Raw genomic sequence first — 22,957 nt, 5'->3', positions numbered from 1 at the left:
ACGGTTAAGACAAATACGTTGCTTCTAACACAAATAATTGTATTGCTTTGATGAGCTTGTTGGGGGTGCGTTCTCATCCCATGCTAAAGTGAAACAGGGCTATACAACATAAAAAAACACTACCAGGTAAAGCCCACTGAGCTATGGAGCTCTTTTAAAGAAGCGACTTGGCTATCACAAATGATCACTCAACGAAGTGGCTTATCACGTGGAATTTTATGGCAGCCAAAGTCTAAACGCCCGTTTCTAAATGTGGAGGAAAAAACCGGAAGATACGGAGAAAAATCCACTCGACCACGAGGAGAGAGAGAGAGACATGCAAATTCAAAATATACAGCAGGCATTAGGGTTGGGGTCAAACCCAGGAGCTGCTGTATACCGGGTGAGGTAGTTAATACCTCACCACCGCGGCAACCATAAAGCTGTTCACGTCCGAGAGGCTCACCTTCTGCAGCCGACCGGAACTCGTCATCACCGATCAACGCCTCGAGGTCTGCGGCCTCGGAGAATGCCGGCTCCGGGAGAGGCTGCGAGCCCTGCGCCATCTTGTGACTGGCCGCAGCCGCCGAGGAGGCCAGCTTCTCCTCGTCGGTGGCACGGCCCGACGCGTGGATGTCCACCGGAACGTCGTCCAGGGGAAGGTCATCCTGTGGAAACATGGCACAGTTATACCCGTAAGGGTATCAATGAATGACCATGCAAGCGGCACGAAGCATCACGCACAATTATTATAGTTGATTATTATTATTGCCACGCTATTTCACCCAGGAAAGCCTTACCGAGTCTCAAGACTCGTTTTCAGGAGGGTCCTGCCAAGATTTCGGAGTAGGGGGGCGATGTTGCTGCTCTGTGTGATCCCAATGGAGTAATTTTTCAGCATTGGGATGTTTGGCCAATGCCAGTTACACTGTATGTTTTCTTTTTGCTATGGGAGGAAACCAGAGAACCCGGAGGAAACCCACGCAGAGCAGGGGGAGAGAGAACACAGAATCTGGAAAAAAGGTCCACGAGTCATGAATCGAACCCAGGGGCTGCTCTTGCTGCGAGGCACAAGCGTTACCACTGTGCCACCCTGCCGCCAAATTAACTGGAGCCGAGAAAAGATGACCCCAAGTACAACATGGCGCAGGCAGTGATGTAATATAAGGGGGGTAGTGCTTACTTGAGGAATTTCTTCAGGAGAGTTTTTTGGAGATTTCTTCACCTTAAAGGTACCCCTGAAAGTGTAATAATATTCAGAATTAATGACGAATTCAACGTAGTTTTCAATGCACGTCTTAAAATTGTCTACAACCCACGCAAATAATGTTCCAGCCTGAAGCATGGCGTTGACTGTGCAGCCCCACGTTAAACACAGACTAGGCCTGTACAGACTGCTGCGATAAAGTGCATCGTGAACTATTACGAACGAGCTGTGTGGCACACATGGTGCAGTCAGTTCACTCGTGAAAAGCACCATTCGCCGCTTATCCCATGATCTACAACATTACTCATCAAGAGAGCTTCCGACTATAACACGAAAACATCAGTATGTTGCCAGCGATCGACGGCAACTGGGTGGCTGCAATGCTGCTTTTCTCGTATCTCCTATTCCTAAGATTATTTTACATTAAAACGTCTCTTGGCTGTCCTTTTCAGCAAATGAAGCCCATTACTGCAGCAAATCGGACCAATGTAAACAAGCACTTGTATCTGTTAATGTAAACAAGTTACATAACTTACATCCCAGGTTTAAATCGGCCCAATTTGTCCTGTTCAGATGAAATAGAATGCTGCCTGTTCTCAGAGAGTGAGGTGGCAGCTGATACCATGAACGCGGATCATGTACAAACCCCTTTTAACATAGAGACGCCTGCAACGAGCGTCAAGAATTTCCCAGAAGAGTGATCAATGTTTGGGCAATTTTGGAAATGACGAAGTTTTGGCTGTAGGGCATCACTGAATAAGATAGAAAAATATGGGCATAATGCTCAGGAATATATGGACTGCCATTTCATGAGTATCAACGAGCCAAGACAGAAATACTGACCTCTGCACAATCCATCAACCCCACCTGAATAGTTAATTACAGAAATGAGCCACCGTGGCCACCTTTAAATAGAAAGGGCAGCAGCAGCAGCCAGTACTGCCGCTGCTTGAAAGCACCAATGAAGGTGGTTACGTGCTCTGTGCACGGTGCTGCTAAGCGAGGGTGCACCAACTCAGGTGATGTGGCTGACACAGTGTGACCGTGTGTCAATGACACACAGGGCTTATAAACACAACACATATCGGAAGGGGGGAAATTATAATCCTCTTCCTACAGTTAAGTAAAAAAATCTGAATTCATCCCGATTGTGTTGTCGATATTATCTCATGAGGCATTATCGATTCGGGTCTCTTGCAGAGCAGTGCAACCCTTGATGTAAGCGACAGGCCCATGGAAGAAGATATCACAGAGCTACCTATTAGAGCCCTTCAAGTGACCTCCGGTCTACACGGTAGGAAGCAGCATCTTCCCAACCGCCATGTAATAAGAGGGTTAATGTTTGTTTTATGACAGTCTAACATGTTATTATTAATTCTTAAGAGCTCAAATTTGCCCGCAATGAAGTGCACAATGACATGTTTTTTTGGTGCAGCACCGATGACCAGGCTGAGGCAACCAACCGACGACACACTGAGATTCAAGGCACCCAGCCACCTCCCTCGTTACATTTAACCATAAGAAGGAAATGAAGAAATAACAGTAAAAAATATCAGATGTGTGTTTTGTAACGTATGAGTAAGCTACACAATGACTTTGGGATAGTCAGGTCAAAGTTTGCATCAGATTACACAGCACCAGGAAGATCAAGCCCAATGTAACCATCTGGGTATATTTGAGCCCACATTAGAATGACATTGGACTGTGGGTGGAGGGTTAGGGTAGGGAAGCAGCACCCACGTCCATCTAGAGCTGGGAACCCCGTGGGAGTATCGGCTTCATTTGGGAGGAGACGTGGTCACAGACCACGCACACCGCCACTGTCCCCACCACGTACGAGGGTCGCTCACAAAGTAATGCCCAATGAAAATGTGTTATCTCAGCCAAAATGTAGAGGCAAAGTGAAACTTATCCACACAATTGGCGATGGTATTGGCTACATGCGCATTACTTTTCCATATAATCCCCTTCCACCGTCAATGGCTTTACGCCATCGAGAAAAGGCGGCGTGTATTAATTGCCAGCGAAAGTCCTGTCCCGCCTCTCAAAGCCACTTCATCACCTCACTAACAACCTCGTCGTCTGTAAATGTGTACTCGTTTTACCCAGCAGCGCCCCAGTGCTTCTTGTTGTGAACGTTGCCCCACTGACTCGTTCTCTGCAGTCTAAAACTCAATTCCAGCCCTTTGTTTGCGATGCACATCGCTGCTCGATGGAATTTTGACGACTAATTGGCGAGGGGCTATTGGTAGGGACATTTTGAAACTGTGAAAAGTGTGAAAGTTAAATCTTACAGCTCACTGAAAGTTTGATCATTTTCCAGTGGGAATATATTTTTTATGTGTGGCATTACTTTCTGGGCGATCCTCATATTAACGTCAGCTCAATTTTTATTATTTTAAAAAGACAGCATGGCCATGAGCAGGGTGGGCTAGGAAGCACTGATTTATGGTGGCAAAACAATTGTAGCATCATGGATGTTACCAAATGCACGAATATATTTGATAGCGACACTTATGCAGCTTCACCAGAGAGAAAACCCACGTGTGCGAGGGGGCAACGAAGCGCACGTGTAGCGAAACAAACACAGTACTTACAACATAGAACACAAATACTTCAAGCCCTCTAATGTGCCGCTGCATTAATACAAAAAAGAAAGACAAGAGTTTAGACAAGACAGAGGACATTAAGTCAATCACAGGAATTGGAATGTCGAGGTTTGAACTTTCAGAGCAAATCACACAGGTGCATGCTATACTTTAACTTAATCAAAATGTAAGGTAGCATTCACTAATTTATCACTTATTTGCCGTACGTTTAAGAACAAGCAGGCATTGGAACCCTCGGTGCATTGCGTACCTGAGGCTGTTACGAGCACTAAATCGCGTGTTTTTGTATCACGTGCAGTCACAGCTGGTGCATCTGCCAGTCATCTCAGTCAACTCATGGCACCTGAGTCTGCCCCGTGACCTCCGGTCAGCGAGTTCAACACTTCACGTGGCCTCTAAGTGCACCTGGCCTGGCACAGGCGCCGTGGTGACATCACTGCCACTTAGTGGCGAATGGCGGCTGCAGTTGTTGTTGTTGTTGCAGTCAATGCCCACGAGCCAAGTGCGGTCCCTAACGCAAGAGGAAGCGCCACAGCGGCGATGACCTCAGTAGAGTGGGGTGGTGGCGGCTTTCTCCACGGAGCACGTCAACGTGCGCACATGCGCGCTTAACACGTGAACAACAACGTGGAGCGAGCACCCTCTGCAGCTTTCACCTTCTTACTAAAAACGACCACAATGAGTTACTGGGGCTGAGTTTCAGGTTTCGCGATGTTGATCGGGTTAAGGTTAATAAGGGCGCCATAGTGGCGAGATGTTAATGACCTCACCTGGTATACAGGAGATTGTGGGTTCGAGCCTAACCCTGACGCCTGCTGTATTTGAAGTTTGCATGTTCTCCCTGTGGTCGCGTGGATTATTATCCGGGTCCTCCGGGTTTTCCCTCCATATTTAGAATCAACGTGCTTTTAGAGTATCTGGCTGCTATAAATTTCCACGTGATAAGCCACTTTCCTGAGTTGTCATTTGTGGCCAGGTCATTTCTGAAAAAAAGCTAAAGAGCTCATTGGGCCTTACCGGGTAAATAAAAGTAATTAATAGTTTTTTTAAAGTAAAAAAAGTCGTATATTGCTATCCTCTTACTTTTTTTTCAAAAAGAGCTCTTTTCATAAAGGTTGCACAGCTCTCCGTTGATGGCCACAGGACAGGAGAGGGAAATTATACAGGGAAACACATTCCTGCTGAAAGGCGTTGTGATTGTGGGATGTCATGGTGAAGAGACATTTGTTTTTGCACTTTGGACGCATTGGCTGAGGCAATAATTTAGTAAACCGGTATTGTAGTCAATGACATCGGTCTATGAAAGTTTGATCTTGTGAGTCAATTCCAATGTACATCCGCAAAAGGATCAATATCGGTTGACCACAAATGAAAAAAAAAAACGTCAACGCATAACACACATTTACTAAATACAGCCTTCTACGACCTCAAAATAAACAAAATTCCTAACACTGTGATGATACGAATGACTGCACGTCATCGCATACTGCCAAGATAATCAAGTCCAAAATAATGTATTCTTAATAAACGCTCACAATACATGCACGTAGGGATGGAGAAAAAATAGATATAATTATTTAGTTTTTTGGAACCCTCCCCTCAAAATCCCTCACATTCCCCATCTCAGTACCAAACTTCCCAAATCTGCAATGCCCTAGCTGAGGTCTTCACGGTCAACAACCATCAACCGAACACACAAACCTCCCTCTGAGTGCAAGCGATCCATTGTAACTCCTGCATGTACATTTCTTTTTTTTTATTTTACCAGCTAAGGTACCACTGAGCTATCAGCTTTTTCAGAAGCGACCTGGCCACAAATTATAGCTCAAGGAAGTGGCTTATCGCGTGGAATTTGGTTGCACCCAATTACTATAAACGCATGTTTCTAAATATGGCGGGAAAAACTGGAGATCCCAGAGAAAAATCCACGTGACCAAATTTCAAATATACAGCAGGCGTCAGGGTCAGGATCAAACCCACTACCTCCTGCATACCAGGCGAAGTAGTTAACATCTCCTAGTCACCGTGGCACCCTGTTCTGCTGCCCCTCCCACATCTCCTGTTCCAGTGAATGGACTCCAACAACGTGGATGGCATTGAACAAAGAGGGGAACCAAAATGACAACTCTGCCCAAACAACGGTGCCTCTCCTAACCACACACAAGCTTGGGTTGCACCATAAAAGTTGAAAACTCCTTTGACACCGCACTAATGATATCACTGGAGGGGGGGGGACCAAAGTGAGATTGAGGCAGGGTGTGCAGTGTGGCAAGTTTATGCAATGGCCCACCTGGTAATCAGTTTGTAAAGCTGAAATGTAACTGTCTTATTTTACTCCCAGTTCATGGACGTTCCTGATTTATTGGTGTGTTTACATTTTTTGCCAGATTAGTGATTTAAGAATTGTTACAGTGTGACATAATTCCTATTCATATTCTTTGGGTCTTTCGGTAAAGTCATGTAGATAGGTTCAAAGAAAATAACAAAACAAATTTAAACTACGACATAATTCCTGTGTATGATGTAGTGAGAATAATTCCCAGAAAAAAACATGTCTTGAAATCATCTAGTCCACGAGTTCTTAAATTGTTTGGCCTATGAGCAACTTAAGAGCCACATCAAAATCTCAATAGCAGTAACATTCCAGTGATTAATCATTGACTGGAAAACATAATTGTGGGCAAGACATTGGACAGCCCGACACTCGGCAGGGGGATGTGGTATTTAAATTGCACCACAAGCAGCACTGGGGAACAGATAGAGTCCCTCAACAACCCCCAAGCTCCCCCCTCTCCCTCCCTCTGCATCCCCCCCCCCTCAGCTACCCCCTCCCTCTGCACCCCCCCACCCCAGCTACCCTCTCCCTCTTCCCCTAGCCAATCCACTTACCTGAACATTGTACATGTTTCACTATTAGTACTATTGTAATATATATTTAAATAGGAACATATGTCTTGACTTGTCATTCTGATATTTAAGTAGTATTAAACATTTAATTACACATCATTTGTAGCCAGATCGCTTCTGACAAGAGCTATATAGCTCAGTGGGCCTTCCCTGGTGAAATAAAAAGTTTGGTTTTAGTTTAAAAGATTTACATTATTTTATATTGATAATTGTACTGTTATATAACGTGGCATGCTTGGTGCTAGCTTTCGACAATATAAATCATCAGATAGAAAATGCATTCGCTTTTGAAAAAACCGTACCCATTACAGACATGTAGATTAAGGGATTGAATTAAAAATAACAAATGATATATAAGTGAGATCTCAAATTCCATTTCAGGCATGGTTAACGTAGCCTGGCCACCTGTGCAAGGTCAGTAACGCAAAGCCCCCTGGGGGAAGCTGTACCACTGGGGCAGGCTGCACTACTGGGAGGGCTGCACCACTGAGTGAGTGAAGTTGCACCACTGGGTGTGACTGCACCACTGAGTGAGGCTGTACCACTGAGTGAGTGAGGCTGCACGACTGGGTGAGGCTGCACCACTGAGTGAGTGAAGCTGCACCACTGAGCGAAGTTGCACCACTGGGTGAGGCTGCACCACTGGGTGAGTGAGGCTGCACCACTGGGTGAGGCTGCACCACTGAGTGAGTGAAGCTGCACCACTGAGCGAAGTTGCACCACTGGGTGAGGCTGCACCACTGAGTGAAGCTGCACCACTGAGTGAGGCTGCACCACTGAGTGAGTGAGGCTGCACCACTGGGCGAGTGAAGCTGCACCACTGAGTGAAGCTGCACCACTGGGTGAGGCTGCACCACTGGGGGAGCTGCACAACTGAGTGAGTGAAGGTGCACCACTGAGTGAGTGAAGCTGCACCACTGGGGAGGCTGCACCACTGGGGGAGCTGCACCACTGAGTGAAGCTGCACCACTGAGTGAAGCTGCACCACTGGGTGAAGCTGCACCACTGGGTGAAGCTGCACCACTGAGTGAGTGAGGCTGCACCACTGAGTGAAGCTGCACCACTGGGTGAGGCTGCACCACTGAGTGCGGCTGCACCACTGGGTGAGTGAGGCTGCACCACTCAGTGAGTGAGGCTGCACCACTGGGTGAGGCTGCACTACTGAGTGAGGCTGCACCACTGAGTGAGTGACGCTGCACCACTGAGTGAGCAAAGCTGCACCACTGGGTGAGGCTGCACCACTGAGTGAGTGAAGCTGCACCACTGAGTGAGCGAAGCTGCACCACTGAGTGAGCAAAGCTGCACCACTGAGTGAGCAAAGCTGCACCACTGAGTGAGTGAAGCTGCACCACTGAGTGAGCAAAGCTGCACCACTGAGTGAGCAAAGCTGCACCACTGGGTGAGGCTGCACTACTGAGTGAGTGAAGCTGCACCACTGAGTGAGCAAAGCTGCACCACTGGGTGAGGCTGCACCACTGAGTGAGTGAAGCTGCACCACTGAGTGAGTGAAGCTGCACCACTGAGTGAGTGAAGCTGCACCAGAGTGAGCGAAGCTGCACCAGAGTGAGCAAAGCTGCACCACTGAGTGAGCAAAGCTGCACAACTGAGTGAGCAAAGCTGCACCACTGAGTGAGTGAAGCTGCACCACTGAGTGAGCAAAGCTGCACCAATGGGTGAGGCTGCACTACTGAGTGAGGCTGCACCACTGAGTGAGTGAAGCTGCACCACTGAGTGAGCGAAGCTGCACCACTGAGTGAGCAAAGCTGCACCACTGAGTGAGCAAAGCTGCACCACTGGGTGAGGCTGCACCACTGAGTGAGTGAAGCTGCACCACTGAGTGAGTGAAGCTGCACCACTGAGTGAGCAAAGCTGCACCACTGGGTGAGGCTGCACTACCGAGTGAGGCTGCACCACAGAGTGAGTGAGGCTGCACAACTGAGTGAGTGAGGCTGCACCACTGAGTGAGCAAAGCTGCACCACTGAGTGAGCAAAGCTGCACCACTGGGTGAGGCTGCACCACTGAGTGAGGCTGCACCACTGAGTGAGGCTGCACAACTGAGTGAATGAGGCTGCACCACTGAGTGAGCGAAGCTGCACCACTGGGTGAGGCTGCACCACTGAGTGAATGAGGCTGCACCACTGAGTGAGTGAAGCTGCACCACCGAGTGAGCAAAGCTGCACCACTGGGCGAGGCTGCACCACTGAGTGAGTGAGGCTGCACCACTGAGTGAGCGAAGCTGCACCACTGGGTGAGGCTGCACCACTGAGTGAGTGAAGCTGCACCACTGAGTGAGTGAAGCTGCACCACTGAGTGAGTGAAGCTGCACCACTGGGTGAAGCTGCACCACTGGGGAGGCTGCACGACTGGGGCAGGCTGCACCATTCCAGTGAGATGTCAACACAGAGGTTGTTGTCCTCTATGTGGCTGATGATCCCTGCTGTAGGAATGTGAAATTTCCCACCACCGACTGCGGACAATCAACAGGGATGAGCACTGCCAAATGTTCATTTGAACATGGGGGACACTGACCTAACACATTAGGCACAAAGATAAGCACACGAGTCACGACTGTCCTGCCTGGTACACGGAGAAAAGCACATCTTTGGAGGTACAAGAGGAATTAATTAATGGTTGCAAAAATGGACAAAAATGAATGGAATTATTTCTTTCAATAGCTCTGTGAAACACTATAAACTGTAGGCAGACGTCGTCCCTGAGCCTAGACCAGATATCTCAATCTTAATTTTAGAACTTTATTAAGATTGAACCACTTCTACGGGGAAGTTTTAAGCTCATCTTTTTTCTCTCTCTCTGGCGACTTGTTTTCTCTGCCTGTGTCCTCTCTTTAGATTGTTCACACTTAAATTCTAACTTAGCAATCTTTGAAATACGTAATCAACCAGGCTATGCGTTAATTGTGTGTTGACCGACCCTCTGTGTTGTATTACATTACATTTCGATATTTTACTAGGTTATTTAATTTTAGTGTGTCCTCCTGATTTTCAGGCTTGCTTGCCGTGCCATCGCATTCGCAGCACCACTTCTGTTGACCACTCATTGATATGCAAATTTTTTCTCTAACCCTCCTCCCTCTCTGCCTCCGCCCCCCCCCTCTGTCTATTTAAGGCCACCACACAGAGACGATCACCCCTCTCTGTTACCTGTGTTGCTCTCGCTATGTATCTTGGTGATATCTGTCTGCTAATATGTCTGTCTATAGTTTTCTGGTTAGATTTTATGTCGCTATTTCATTATACCTGATGATGATTGCTTGTGTTGCAATCGAAACGTCGTATTCTATTATTTAATTTAATTTATTATTTTATCTTTAGACGTGACTTAACCGAAAGAAACAAATAATAACCAGATATCTCATTTATCAGTCAAATGTGATGTGGCATAACTTCAATGGTTACAATTGCTTGATGTGGCCATCAACATTGAATAACGTGATTACGTGGGTACTCACAATAATCAGCCACATAACTACATGGGTACTACTAAAGACGTGCCACTTCAGGTGGTGCCAAATTCTGCTCTGCAATGGCGTACAGCAACGATTATCTATGACGAGCAGTGGGATGGATGTGTTCATGGTTCTATGATCAAGACTATGGCATGTGTCTGCACTCCTTCTGCTGTACCACACTCCTATTATCACATCCAGCTTCATCCAACCCTTCCCTTGGCCTTCAAATGCAAAATCTGATTGGTTTATAATAATTTTCAATTGTCAAAATTGCTTGTATGCAATTAGCCGAGTCCTCTACAATTAGCGCACATCCAGTCGACTGCAATTACATTTATAGATGCTCATAATTCAAGATTTAAGAATGCATTACAATTACAGTCTTCGCATATTCATATATCCCTTTTCACATTTTCGCATTTCAGTCCAACATTTGTGAATGCACGATGTAAGCAAACTGCTACATCCCTTTGTTTCTGCCCAAGGTGTTTGTGTAACGTAAGACGATGCTGCACGACAACAGTTCTCTATACGTACGTTTTTACTGGCTGTTTCTTCTTTTTCAGCGGAGACTTCCCAGGTGCAACAGGCGCGGTGGAGTCTTCGGCTTCCACAGAGGTCCCCATATCAGGTGGGATCTCAATGCCAGCGGGTTTAGGTGGGGAACAACACATCTTCATGGAGGATTTGAACGGGTTCACACTTTCAATGTTGTCCGCATCGAAAGTATAGGATGTACGAGGCAGCTTGGGCGAATTCTGCATCTTTGGCCCTCCACCAAATGGATTAAAGTTGGGGTCATCGAGTTTGGAGAAGTCCAATTCGTAGGAACTTTTAGGCAATAGAATTCCCTCAGCATCTGCAGCTACTGCAGCCTCGGCAACAGGTGGAACATCGTGCACCACTGCTGGTTTCTTGAGCGTGGCCTTCTTCTTAGGCAACCCCTTTGCTCCTGGTTTTCTACCCAACCGTTTAGGTGGCGTGTGCTTCTTTTCAGGGTCATTTGCATTCTCTTTGTTGTCCGAGAAGTCAAACTCAAGCTTAACAGCCCCTTTCTCTGGCTGAGAGGTAACTACCTGTGCTTCTGGTTCAGCAAAGGCTGCAGCGGAAGCTTGCTTGCGGTCAAAAGGAGGAGAATTCTGTAATTTGGATCCTCCAATTTGAAATGGGTTGACAGAATCATCGTAGCTGTAGGGATCGAATGTGTAAGAAGCTTGTGGAAGCTGTGGAGACTGCGGTAGGTTGGTTTCTGCAGGGACAGCACCAACGATGTCTGCATCAAAATGTTGTCCTCCAGCACTTGAAGGACTATCAATGTTAACTGTGGCTGGCTGATGCGGTAAGTGGTCCAAGACAAACGCGGTGCTCTTTTCCTCCAAGGGAATTGCAGGAATAGTTACCTCTGATGTCATCATGTTGTTCTCATGTACAGAACCAACATATTCTGCACTAGAGGAACTACACAAAGGATTTGCAACTGAAGAATTTTCCACATTTGGGAAATTGCCATTCAATGACAACTTCCCTGGTTCATTTTCAGCAGTGTCTGTACGAGTTTCCAGTGCAACCTCCTGTTTTGCAGAAGCATCAATGATGGCTGTTTTATCAGCTTGCGTTTTTGTCTTCTTTGTCCGAGGACTTGCCTTCAGTACCAGTGCATGAGGTTGTTGCACAAAAGTATCAACATCTGGGGCGGGGTTTTTCTCTCCGGTCAAAGAAGTCTCCAGCAGGCGGTTCAGTGCCTGGCCACACTCCCTTTCCACCTGGGATACCCCCTCAAGAAGGACATTGCTGCAAAGGTTTTCGAAGTCAAGGGCGTAGGCTCCTTTACTGGCGATGGGCTCGTTCTCGTCAAAGAGTTTCGGGCTGGTGGGAGCTGCCAGGGGGTCTTCAAGGGGAATGGCAACGTCTGCTTCGACAGGCGCTCCGCTCGGGGTGTCCACATCAGTCTCCTGTGGAGCCTCCTGGGGGAGCTGCGCACTCGCAGATGCTTCTAACGAGGTCGCAAAACACTCGGGAAACAAATCTGCAAAAAGGGAATAAAGTTTATAATGAATGAACACCTTTTGTAAACGTTTTAAAGACAACAATTGATGTAAAGCTCATTTTGGACATTCATTAAATAAATCAGATTAGTGCATTCGTTCAAACAATCAACTTTGTGCAACAAAATGTTTGTTTATTAAAAAACAACTGCACTGAAATATATCACATTGGCATTCTATTAAACGAAGGTATACAAAAAGACAGCCATTTAAAAAGAGGCTTAAGCAGTGCCAAGGTTCACGAAGGCAGCCAGATCTTTGACGGACGCAGCTACCAACAATAAGATGCAATATGCTATACATAGAAATTACATTAATATTTAGGATAAATGACACTAAATTATGCGTCACATCAAAATTGTCGCACGATTCATGGCTGGTCATGATGATGAATTAGCGGGTGAGTGGCGGCCTGCGAGTGAAGACAATGTTAATGTCTCCTGCTCTGCCCACCAGCAAGACACCTTGCTCGCTCATCAATATTAATGATCCCACAGGCAAAGTTGACAAGACAAAGATTCCCCTTTTCGCCTTGACAGAATTTTGGGGAAAGTGCTTTTAGCGAAGGTGGCACACGAGAGAGGGTGGGTTGCGAGCACCATGCTTAGCTGCATTTGTCTCCGAGGCGACGAAGTTTACACACCGCACAAAGTACTCATTTGAGGGCGAGTCGACCTAGGGGAGTCCTGAACTGGTTCAGACAATCCTTACTGGTGTTGACCTTGAGCAGGAATCGAACTCGGGTTGCCGGGTTCGCAGTGGCGCTAACCGTTGCGCACCCAGTCCCCACGTTTCTCTACCCGGGGCTTGCCTCGATTCACAAACTCGAGTGAGCTCTGAGTGCCGGACTCGGGAGGTAGTTCTTGTTGTTAGCAACATGTCGATGATTGCCGAAGGTAAACAATGGGAAGGTAACCAGATGCCTAGATGTGTTTTAATCCTGTAAAGCCAGTATGGGCCAATCTAATCTCAAACGGGATTGGTCCGTACAGATCATCACCACTATTAAATGAGTAATATAAACGGGCGGTAATCGGATACTTCTGCTCTATTCAGCCAAAACTCACACTGTACCTGCACTTAAAATGTCACATTCAATGATGTCAGAGTATGCATCTTCATCCATTTTAGAGCCACCATACCATGGAAGCATAATGATGATTGTTGTCCAATATGCCAAGTGTGTGTGTATATTAAATGCAGTCAGACAGCATACGAAGTGAAACGCAGCAAGGACCAATGAAGTGAGTTTCATCAAAAGCTCCACTCCACTACGCTGTAGAGAAGCTGACGGGTGCCACGGTCGTCGTGCCCGCTCCGTGGCTGAAGTTCGTATCAACAGCCACCCAACACGACCCCCCCACTGCCAGTGACCCCCCCCCCCCTGCTCCGCACACACCACCTCTGCTTCAACAGCCTCCAGCACGGCTTCTCTCATCCCCTGCTGTGTACCTCGCTCTCTTTTTACTTTCTCTATGGTGTCAGAAATATTTTGTCTTATTTGTATCGTGTGTATCACTTCATGTGTAGGGCCTGCCTCATGCATACCGTCTGGTTTGTATTGGCTGTTATTTTCACTGTCCATTTGTGCCGTCTTTCTCATTTGTGTCATCCCTATTACAGTGTCTTGTTTGCTGCCATATTTTGACATATTTCTGTCGTTTATATTGTACCTAAATCTCGGATACATGGCCTGCTCATGGAATGCTTAAACAAGCTGGGGGTCGAGCTTGTATCTGAACTCATGGCATAGTGGTTGGTTTATGGTGAAACATGGGCCAGTCGATAACCCTCTCCCAATCTTTGTGCTGCCATTCGCTTATTGCAGGCTCCAAAACAAATCAGCCAATACCTCCATCGTTGGCCTACTGGAGGCTCAACTGCTTTTGGGAGTTGTATTACAAAAGGGGTCTGGACTCACCCTTGATAAGTCACCACTTTCAAATTATATTCCACCTACCCATAATGCTGCCACAAAGAATGTAGCATTGCAGAGGCACAAATGATCAAACCAACCTCATGCCACCAAGCTAACCTAAACTACTTAATTGGCTGATGGCCAAGCAAATATCCCCCATTTCTCAATCTCGCACTCCTTAGAGAGTTGTGATCTTACCAGTGGGGTTTCCCAAGTTGAGTTGTGCAGACTCTGCCTCAACGTCGAGTGCGTCCTGCTGAAAATGTGCGGCGTGGACTGGTGTTGTTTGTTCTGGGGTTTCAAATGCGCCTTCCGAATCGGAGCTCCTGCAAAGAACGTAAGAGATCAACAGCCTTCTTTAATACAGGAATGTAGCCCAGCCTGTAGCAAAATGTTTAGGGTAAGCTGGCACTTGTAAGGACATGATATAAAAGCAACCAAAAGCAAGGACTATATAATATTTAAAAAGGTCCTTCAGTAGCAAACCAAACTATTGAAGACTGAAACAATAAAATACATCAAACAGGTCTTTAGCAAAGAGGGAAAGAATATTGAATTTGCTTGCCATTTTAACTTGTCTCTTACTCTTTGGTTCTTTCAGTAAAGTCACGTAGATAGAAAAATACCAATAGATCACGACGTTTCGATAGCAACACAAGCCATCGTCTTCAGGTGAAACAATACAGCAGGCGGACTGCTGAGGCAGGAGGAAATGTAGCGAGAGAGCTGCTGCAACCAGAGGTTATAGACGTTTGTGGTGGGTACAACCCACGGGTAAATGTAAGGCTAGCAAACGTAAAGCTAGTAAACGTCGGCTAGTGAAATTTACAGAGGGAACAAGGTGATAGAGAGAAAAAAAATAAGAAAGATACCCACCACAAACGTCTATAACCTCTGGTTGCAGTAGCTCTCTCGCTACATTTCCTCTCAAATGTGGCATTCGTGCTAATAAAACAAAAGTTAAACGGTACCATGTTGTGTTGGAGTACACAACATGCAACTTTGCTCAAAACAGTCTTGGCAAAGTGTTTTGCGCCACAAGCAACACACACTGATTGGACAGTTGGGGCCATGATGTTAGCATCGAGACCAGATCTAACATCGCTGAACATTTTGATGTGTATATTAGCTGTCCGTCACGGTAATAAACACATGAGCCTATTCTGTTTTCTCATTTTTCCATTATTTACTTCTCTACACGTCCTCGTTATTGATTCCTAGGCAGAGAAAGCACATATCCTCCACTTTATTATACATAGATGTGGGCCATAATTAAGTTTATGGGCTTAGTATTATGAGTATTGCCAACTGTAGTGGCTCTGTAGTAAGGATGACCAGAAGATTGAATACGAAATGTGAGAGCACGTGGGCAGGTCACGCCGCTGGAAGGGATGATATATCCAGTGGACGAGACTTCATGATAGACTGCTGGCAGCCGAGGAAGACGTCTGGGAGAATGTTGATCACAGTTTTACCGAAATCTTCCAGAAACTCAAGGAGGGGGGGGGGGGGGTGTTGGTGGCACAGGGGCCAGTGGACTTAGACTGGGAGGTCTCAATACCAGAGGGTTTAAAACCAGTGCTAAACAACGCCTTCATAGCAGGGTCAACTTTCTGCAAATGAACAGCAAGTATTACGAATGAGATATTCCTTGAATAACAAACAAATAAAGATCCCTTAGTCCACAAAACAGTTTAGCGTCATATAATGATTATCAAGACTAGATGTTCGTACCCTATTGATTATTCTATTAGATGTACAGCCATGCATATGCATTATTTATGTGATATACTATATGGTAACAGGGCATTGCTCAACATTTACTGGACATTGTCTACAACCTCATCAGTTCCCCTAGGTTAGGAAACACAATCTTATAGTGCAGTATCAATGACAATTTGTGCACATTTATATTGTTGCTTATCACGTATTTATTTCAGTTTGTTATGGTAAATCCAAGCAAGGTTTTAGAGTCAAAACATCGACCAACAGAGGACATTTTCTGAAAATATCCCTCCTGGGAAAATCAGAAATACCAAAAAACGAATAAAATCACACAAACTATGCTGGCATCAAATGTAATTACTCTTTTGGTATTACCCAAGGCAACCTGCCAAATTGGAAGCGACAACTTCTCCAACAAGCGGCAAATGCACCATACCGCTGGGGCCATGCCGTGTAACGTCCGCACATCCAAACGTCAAGGGCAGACTTCGCGACATCACACGGCAACCCGATCCACTGCTGGACGAGTCCTCCCCAAGTCATCGTCATCCCTCACGGCAACACGATGCAACAATTCGCCCAGCTCCTGCGTGGGAACTTATCTCACCGCTCCATCTCCTTCACGGACACTCTCTTAAGCATCTCGTCCTCTTGGCTTCCACTCTTTAATCAGTGTCGAGACCAACAGCCACGATCCCTTTCCAACAACAGCAAGTCCTGCCCAAACCCACGTCACTACTGGCGTTTGTTCTCCGAACCGCGTGTCCCTCTTTCTCTCTCCGTGCAATGCCAATCCTGCACCTCTCCACGATTCTTTGAGCACTCTTCAGTTTTGATTTGAAGCTTTCGTGACTGTAGAAATCCATACTCACGTAGGTAGAAAATACAATAAAATAATGTTATTTTATACCTACGTGACTTTACCGAAAGAACCAAAGAGTATATATACACTCTTCAGTTATTGTTCAAATTTGCTTCGTCAGCATCTACATTTCAGATCCATCCTGTACATGTGACCACTGATTGGTATCTATCGTCGACAGCTCTCTCATCTCTAGCCATTGTTTATCGCTCTTTCATCTCACTAATCTGCATCTCTTTACGTCCCAGCGGGCCACTCCAAGAGGCTCCGTGGTCAGCCTCTGGGCTGTGTGCCACCAGTTGAAGAACCCAGCTGTACTGTATGCAGTGGTTGGCTGTTCGTAGCCAGACACACGGAGATACAGCAAGAAAACAAAGCAGATCTAATCTATAAAACAAGCTCTTGGCTTAGACGTGATAAGTACTAGAATGTGGCTTTTATTATAGTAACTGGAAATATTTCAGTCAGTCAAGCGATCATTCAAATTATAACCAAATAAAAAAAAGCACAAACACTGCTTTCATTGCAGAAAATGTTACATTTGAATCTTTTTTTGTCACTGTTCCAACTAAAAACATTAAAATCGAATGTATACTTACACTCACTCATCAAATTAAAATCAAGACGGTTTGCTCTTTCAATTTGAACGGTAAAAGCCTTCCCATAAAACATTGAGACGCTATTCCACCTGAACACAATGTAAGCACACAGAGACGGAGGCGACACAAATTAAGGCAACAATCCATCTCGACAGCAGCTCCGGGCAGCATGCGCTACCTGTGAGCCCCACAACATTCGCCGAGTCACACACGCAAAACACTGCACAATTTTTTTTGGTAAATAGTCTGTCAGCACAACAGCACAAAATCTACACTTCTGGCAAAACGTCTTCTTGGCTTTACAGGGCCCACATACAATCGGGGCAGCATGTGCATCTGCAGACAAGCGGGCCTACGCACACGATGCACGCAGCACTTACAGTGGCTCGGCCGTCTCCTGCACGCCTACCCCGGGGGGCTGCTGCGACTGCACGCTGCCCATCGCTGCCGCTCCGGCAGCGGGGGGCAGCGTGCGCACGGCGGCACGACGCCCGGCCCCGCCGAGCAACGGGCCCAGCACGTGCGGTTTGTGTCGTCAACGCTGCCACAGCAGCCTTGCTTCGGAGTGCTTCTTCATTGACATGCAGATGTAAACAAGTCGCCTTTTGCTTGCAACAAAAACCTCCAGGCCATCAATTATACCCACAACTGACTGGGAGGACACGCCTTTTAAAACGAAGCAGCCCAGAAAACCAAGAATCGGTATTTTTTCCCCGCAGCTACATTGTAAACGCTACGGCGGCGCTGCTCGCATGTGAGCAGTCCCTCCCCGCTGGCAGGCGATCAGCAAGGGCTCGTTGCAGTGTCTGCGCAGTTCCATTACATCATTCTCCCTTCAAGGGTGGAGCCCAGTTTTTGCCTCTGCAAATAACAGCAGCTCACTACATCTCTTTATTCCAGAAAAGCAACCGCATTACGCTTACATGGCAGAATACGGGAGGATTCATAAAAACATCATAGAAAACCAAATCACAATAAAGCAGTTAAAAGCTAACACGTGAATGAGGAAGAATCCTTAATTAATTCTCCTTCCCTGCCATCTCACTGAGCTGGTACATTCCTTTCATTCCATTGGCTTCTCCCTGCTGCTTGTGGAATGAGCCTGACAGAGGACAGCATTGGGGTTGCCATGGAATTTCATTGCCCTGCTGAGCTAAACCAAGCACGTGGGTAAAAAGCCTTAACAAAGCTTTAAAATATACCACAAATCTACCCTGCTCACTTCTCGTACATTTAATGTATACAGCTAGTTCGAGCTGCGTATGCAACATGTACCTTCGTGAGCAGAATATTAACATTTTTGAAGACCAAAAATAATATGCAAAATGAATCAACAAAAAACGAATCAGACGTAGTTGAGCTTCCCATTATAGACGGAGGACACTGATTGCAAATCCTGACGCTGACCGACACAACAGGGCCCATCAGAGCCCTTCACAGATCACATCCGGTATGCGTATTTTCAGGCAGGACAGCCCTCGCCAAATTTTCGACGCAATTATGTATTATATGAATAATACACGGCTCTCTGTGGCCCGACCAAAACACAGGCCTGGCTGATATTTAATGAAAATTTGAATATTTTATGTGGAAGACGTTTTAAAACTGCTTTGTTCAGCATTCTTCATGATATCCGCAGGAAAGATGATTGGATCCTACCCAGCCCTAAAAATGTAGTCATTCACACAGCTGTAATGCAATAATGTTACCACTCACCATTTCTGATAAACACTTAACATCGTCTCATAAATTTAAAGATAATAACGCTAAAATTCGTTTCCACGTCCCTCTCTGCCTTGTGCCAATACGCTCAAGTCGTGGCCACATCTCTCTGGCACCAATCTCTTGTCGTCATCAAAACATTCGCTGTTAGGTCATCCCCTGAACAACACTTTTATTAATTTTCCTGTTGTTGTCCATCCTACATGTGTCCAAATAGTGCCACTGCCTGCATCATCAGGTTGTCTTCTTCGATGTGCAACCTTTTTTTTACTTCTATGTTGGCCCCTCGTTGGGTCCAACTTAGATGGAGTATCCTTCTGTAGCAATACATTTCGAGTGCCAATATCTCATCTTTATCAGTCTTTTTCAATGTACAAGTCTCAGGAGGCATTCAAAGCTGATACAATTACCTTCAATATATCCAAAATTAGTATATTTTAACTGTAGCTATCAATCATGCAGTTATGATGCCCCAGTCTCAGAAAACGAAATGAAAACTAAATGTGTGACACCAAAAGTCGATAATGCTGGAAAACACCACATGTGCCCCGAGTCCCTGGGCTGGATTGTGAGAATCCCCGCGTTGGGCACGCAGAGGCAGCAGTCTTCAACAAGACAGCAAGAGTGGACTTGGGCGGTTGTTTTCTACGCGTACGTTTGTCAGGATAATTGACTTTGATGAACATTTTAGATACCTCCCAAGTAACAATTATAAATAACCTACTGTTTAAATGCCACATCATATTTCCACTCACCGATTGTCAGATGCAAGTGTTGTGGAAATTAGATCACGAAAACAGCTTGGGGGGAGACACATCATCGACTTAATTTGAAGTTGTACGCTTGCAGAATGAAGACATTGACCGCTCCCAGAAACGCAAGGAATCACTGTACGAAAAATAGGAATAGGTTTTACCCTTTCTGGCAATAAAACAGGTGTTAAGATGTTTAAACAGCAAATGGATACCTTTTGCAAAAAATACTGTCAAAAAAGGTTCCATAGATACAAGGGATCACTGTGGGGATCCAGAAGAAAGCAGGACAGCTGTGGGAACAACCAAGCAGCCCCATCTATGAGTGAGTTACGCAAAAATTAAACACCTCCATTGTATAATGATGCCTCTTTCATTATTACATTGAGACAAGGCGACATAGGCGATGTGAATGTACACTAAACCAATAATACCCTCTTGTAGACCATTCACGAAGAGCATAGGGACCAAAATAATGAAACATGTAGAGGTCAACCAATGACATCAGCAAGTAGATATGGAAAATGTTTTAGTCCTATCTTTGACTACCCATATATGATCTACCATATCCTATAACAGACAATACAATACCAATTCCCAAAGCAGACCAGGCTTTATAATTGGTGGTAAATGATGCAGTCATCCAAGTTCTTACAATCCAAGGCCCTTCATAAAAATATTAGATATAAAATAAAATGTTCAGCATTGTTCAGCATTTTTCATAACCCTACCCAGCCCTAAAATGTAGCCATTTCACCTACATATGAATGTAAACCGACAGTCATGACATGAAACTAATATACTAATTGGTTATTTCGGTAGTCACGTATGAAGAAATAAATAAAAATAAATCACGACGTTTCGAACTCAACACAAGCGCTCGTCCTCAGGTGAAAATGGCGTAAACCACACAGCGGGGGAACAAACAGAGGGACATCACACACAGAGTACACAGAGGACGGCAAACTGCACGGAGGCAAATACAGCAAGCAGATGGGAGACGCGAACTCAGCAAACCTTAGAAACATAATGCGATGCAACCCAGTCGGCCAACAACACAGTTAGACACTGAACCTGATTGACCACGTATTTCAAAAGGTTGAAAACACCAACATAAACAGGGGATAAGGACTCGTGAACAGACACGAGGTACAAGATAGCAGAGATACATACACCGAGAAGACACACAGGGAAAGGTGTTATGGGCAGTACAGAGGGACACAACGAGCAACACCACACCAAGAGGCACACACACATGGAGAGGCACACACATGGACTTATATAGGCTGTAGAGGTGGGGGAAGGGAAGGGTAACCGTGCATGTACATGCAAATACCAATGCAGGCAACAAATCGGAGGAAGCACATGGGAAACAAAAGACAACGGGGACACCAACCACGGTAGACGAAAACGAAGCAAAATAACAACAAGTAGAGATACATACTGTATGCAATTAATGTTAACTGAAATAAATTACGTAAGAACTCAATCATGAAGGTTGCAATAGAGCGCTCAAGATAAACATGGGTCACACACATCATGAGCTGTTCGCTAAATAAAATCGCCGAGTGGCTACGCAGCGGCACTCAGACTGCGTGTGTGCATGACGCACAAACCGGTTCCCCTTACAGCGAACAGAGCGAGTAGGACGGGGGGGGGCAGGAGATTAAGACAGTGGAAGGGACTGGTGTGGATCAATGCATGTCGACTCACTTCAAACGTAGGGCAGGGCCACATGTACTAGGAGGATGTGTATGTACATGTAGAACTTCTCTCGCACCGTACGTAGCCAACCGTGCAATCGGATGTGTGGTAAAGTGGCGAGTGCTCATGTGAGCAGCGTGTGTGAATGGTGAGTGCATTAGTAAGTGGTGAGCGTGAGTGGCATTAACAAAAGCGCCCGTGTATGTCATGTTTAGCGATTAATAATGTCAGTGACGAGTTACAGCGTGAGTGAAAAGTGTCAACGGTGCGTGTTGGTGCAATTGGTGAGTATTAGGTGCGAGTTAAGAAATACAAACATAACGCGACAAAATGTTCTTGGCACCCGTTACACTTAATAATGGATACATATGTAGAGTAAACTCTATTTGAAACCACTCAGATAACCCGGAATTCAGGGTAAGTTGGAAGAGCTACAGCACACGGAGCGCAGTGCAAGCATTGCACTCGGCCACTTCCACGAGACTGGAACCTCAGGAATGGTACACAGAGTGCGCTGTGCCAAATTGGGCTGTCCGTGGTACCAAGCTGGAATGGATCAAGCGAACTTCGCAAACGTTCAAGACTTGTGAAGACAACCCAGAAGTTAACAACAACACATTGCAGGAGTTCATTATTAATTGCTGTAGAAATAAGATACTGAAAATACCTGTCAAATGAAGAGAGATGTTGTGAGGGATTGTCCAGGCCGGTCTGCAGCTGCTCCGGAGCCTCATCACCCGCCATACCGGTGGTGGTGCACGGCTCACTCTCCAGGCTGAGCCACCCACACACAGACACACACACATATGGTGTAACACACACACAGTGTAACACTGTGTTGCACACAGTGTAACACTGTGTTGCACACACATATGGTGTAACAGTGTAACACACACATATGGTGTAACACAGTGTAACACACACATGGTGACACGGTGTAACACGAAGAAAACACGACATCTCTAAGCAACACGAAGTAACCTTAGTCATGAAAATGTTTCAATGCTGTGTGCAGGCCAGCTAGAAAATGCAGCTCTGTACTACATCTAGATGCCCGGTTCATCAAGTCCTCTGGCTTGGTGTTAAACTACTTAATGAATGCCTCATTACTCCGCTGGCTAGAAACTCCACTATTCTGCCAGCCCAGGACTGGTCAGGTCCTGCTGCAGCTCTTGGCTCAGAATCGCCAGCAATGCCCGGGCTATAGCCCCTCCCTCATGCCCCAGGAGCCCCGGGGACCCAAGAGTCAACTCTTGAACCTATCCCCACCAACTCTCCACGTCCCGGGGCTGGGAGTGAGAATATTTTTTTTATCTATAAAGTTAACTTTTTCACAGAGTTTTGACATGGAAAATGAATTGAAAATAGTTTAAATCGGAACCAGACGTCTTGCAATGACAAACACGTCTGGAAAGGCGAAGGAAGCGAGCGGTGGCACGCAGCACAAGTCTTGCTTCT

General features: G+C 45.9%; 1 protein-coding gene across 6 annotated transcripts in view; it reads right to left on the bottom strand.

The window, feature by feature from the left end:
• TACC2 (transforming acidic coiled-coil containing protein 2) overlaps positions 1-22,957 on the bottom strand; it is a 61,855-nt gene that overhangs the window by 20,205 nt on the left and 18,693 nt on the right. For 4 of the 6 annotated variants that reach the window (XM_078855649.1, XM_078855645.1, XM_078855648.1 and 1 more), the window contains 6 exons: positions 22,167-22,274; positions 14,334-14,461; positions 10,710-12,198; positions 3,784-3,822; positions 1,163-1,217; positions 446-647 (listed from right to left, as the gene is read on the bottom strand). In XM_078855649.1, the coding sequence (XP_078711775.1) occupies positions 446-647; positions 1,163-1,217; positions 3,784-3,822; positions 10,710-12,198; positions 14,334-14,461; positions 22,167-22,274 (2,021 nt within the window). Of the gene's footprint in view, positions 1-445; positions 648-1,162; positions 1,218-3,783; positions 3,823-10,709; positions 12,199-14,333; positions 14,462-17,701; positions 18,399-22,166; positions 22,275-22,957 lie in introns of those variants that run through there. The other 2 variants (XM_078855650.1, XM_078855647.1) reach the window with 2 other exon arrangements.

Source organism: Lampetra fluviatilis, chromosome 4, assembly GCF_964198595.1.
Source record: "Lampetra fluviatilis chromosome 4, kcLamFluv1.1, whole genome shotgun sequence".
Classification (NCBI taxonomy): Eukaryota; Metazoa; Chordata; class Hyperoartia; order Petromyzontiformes; family Petromyzontidae; genus Lampetra; species Lampetra fluviatilis.
Note: the sequence above shows the minus strand (reverse complement) of the source record. Positions and strands in the feature narration are given on the sequence as shown.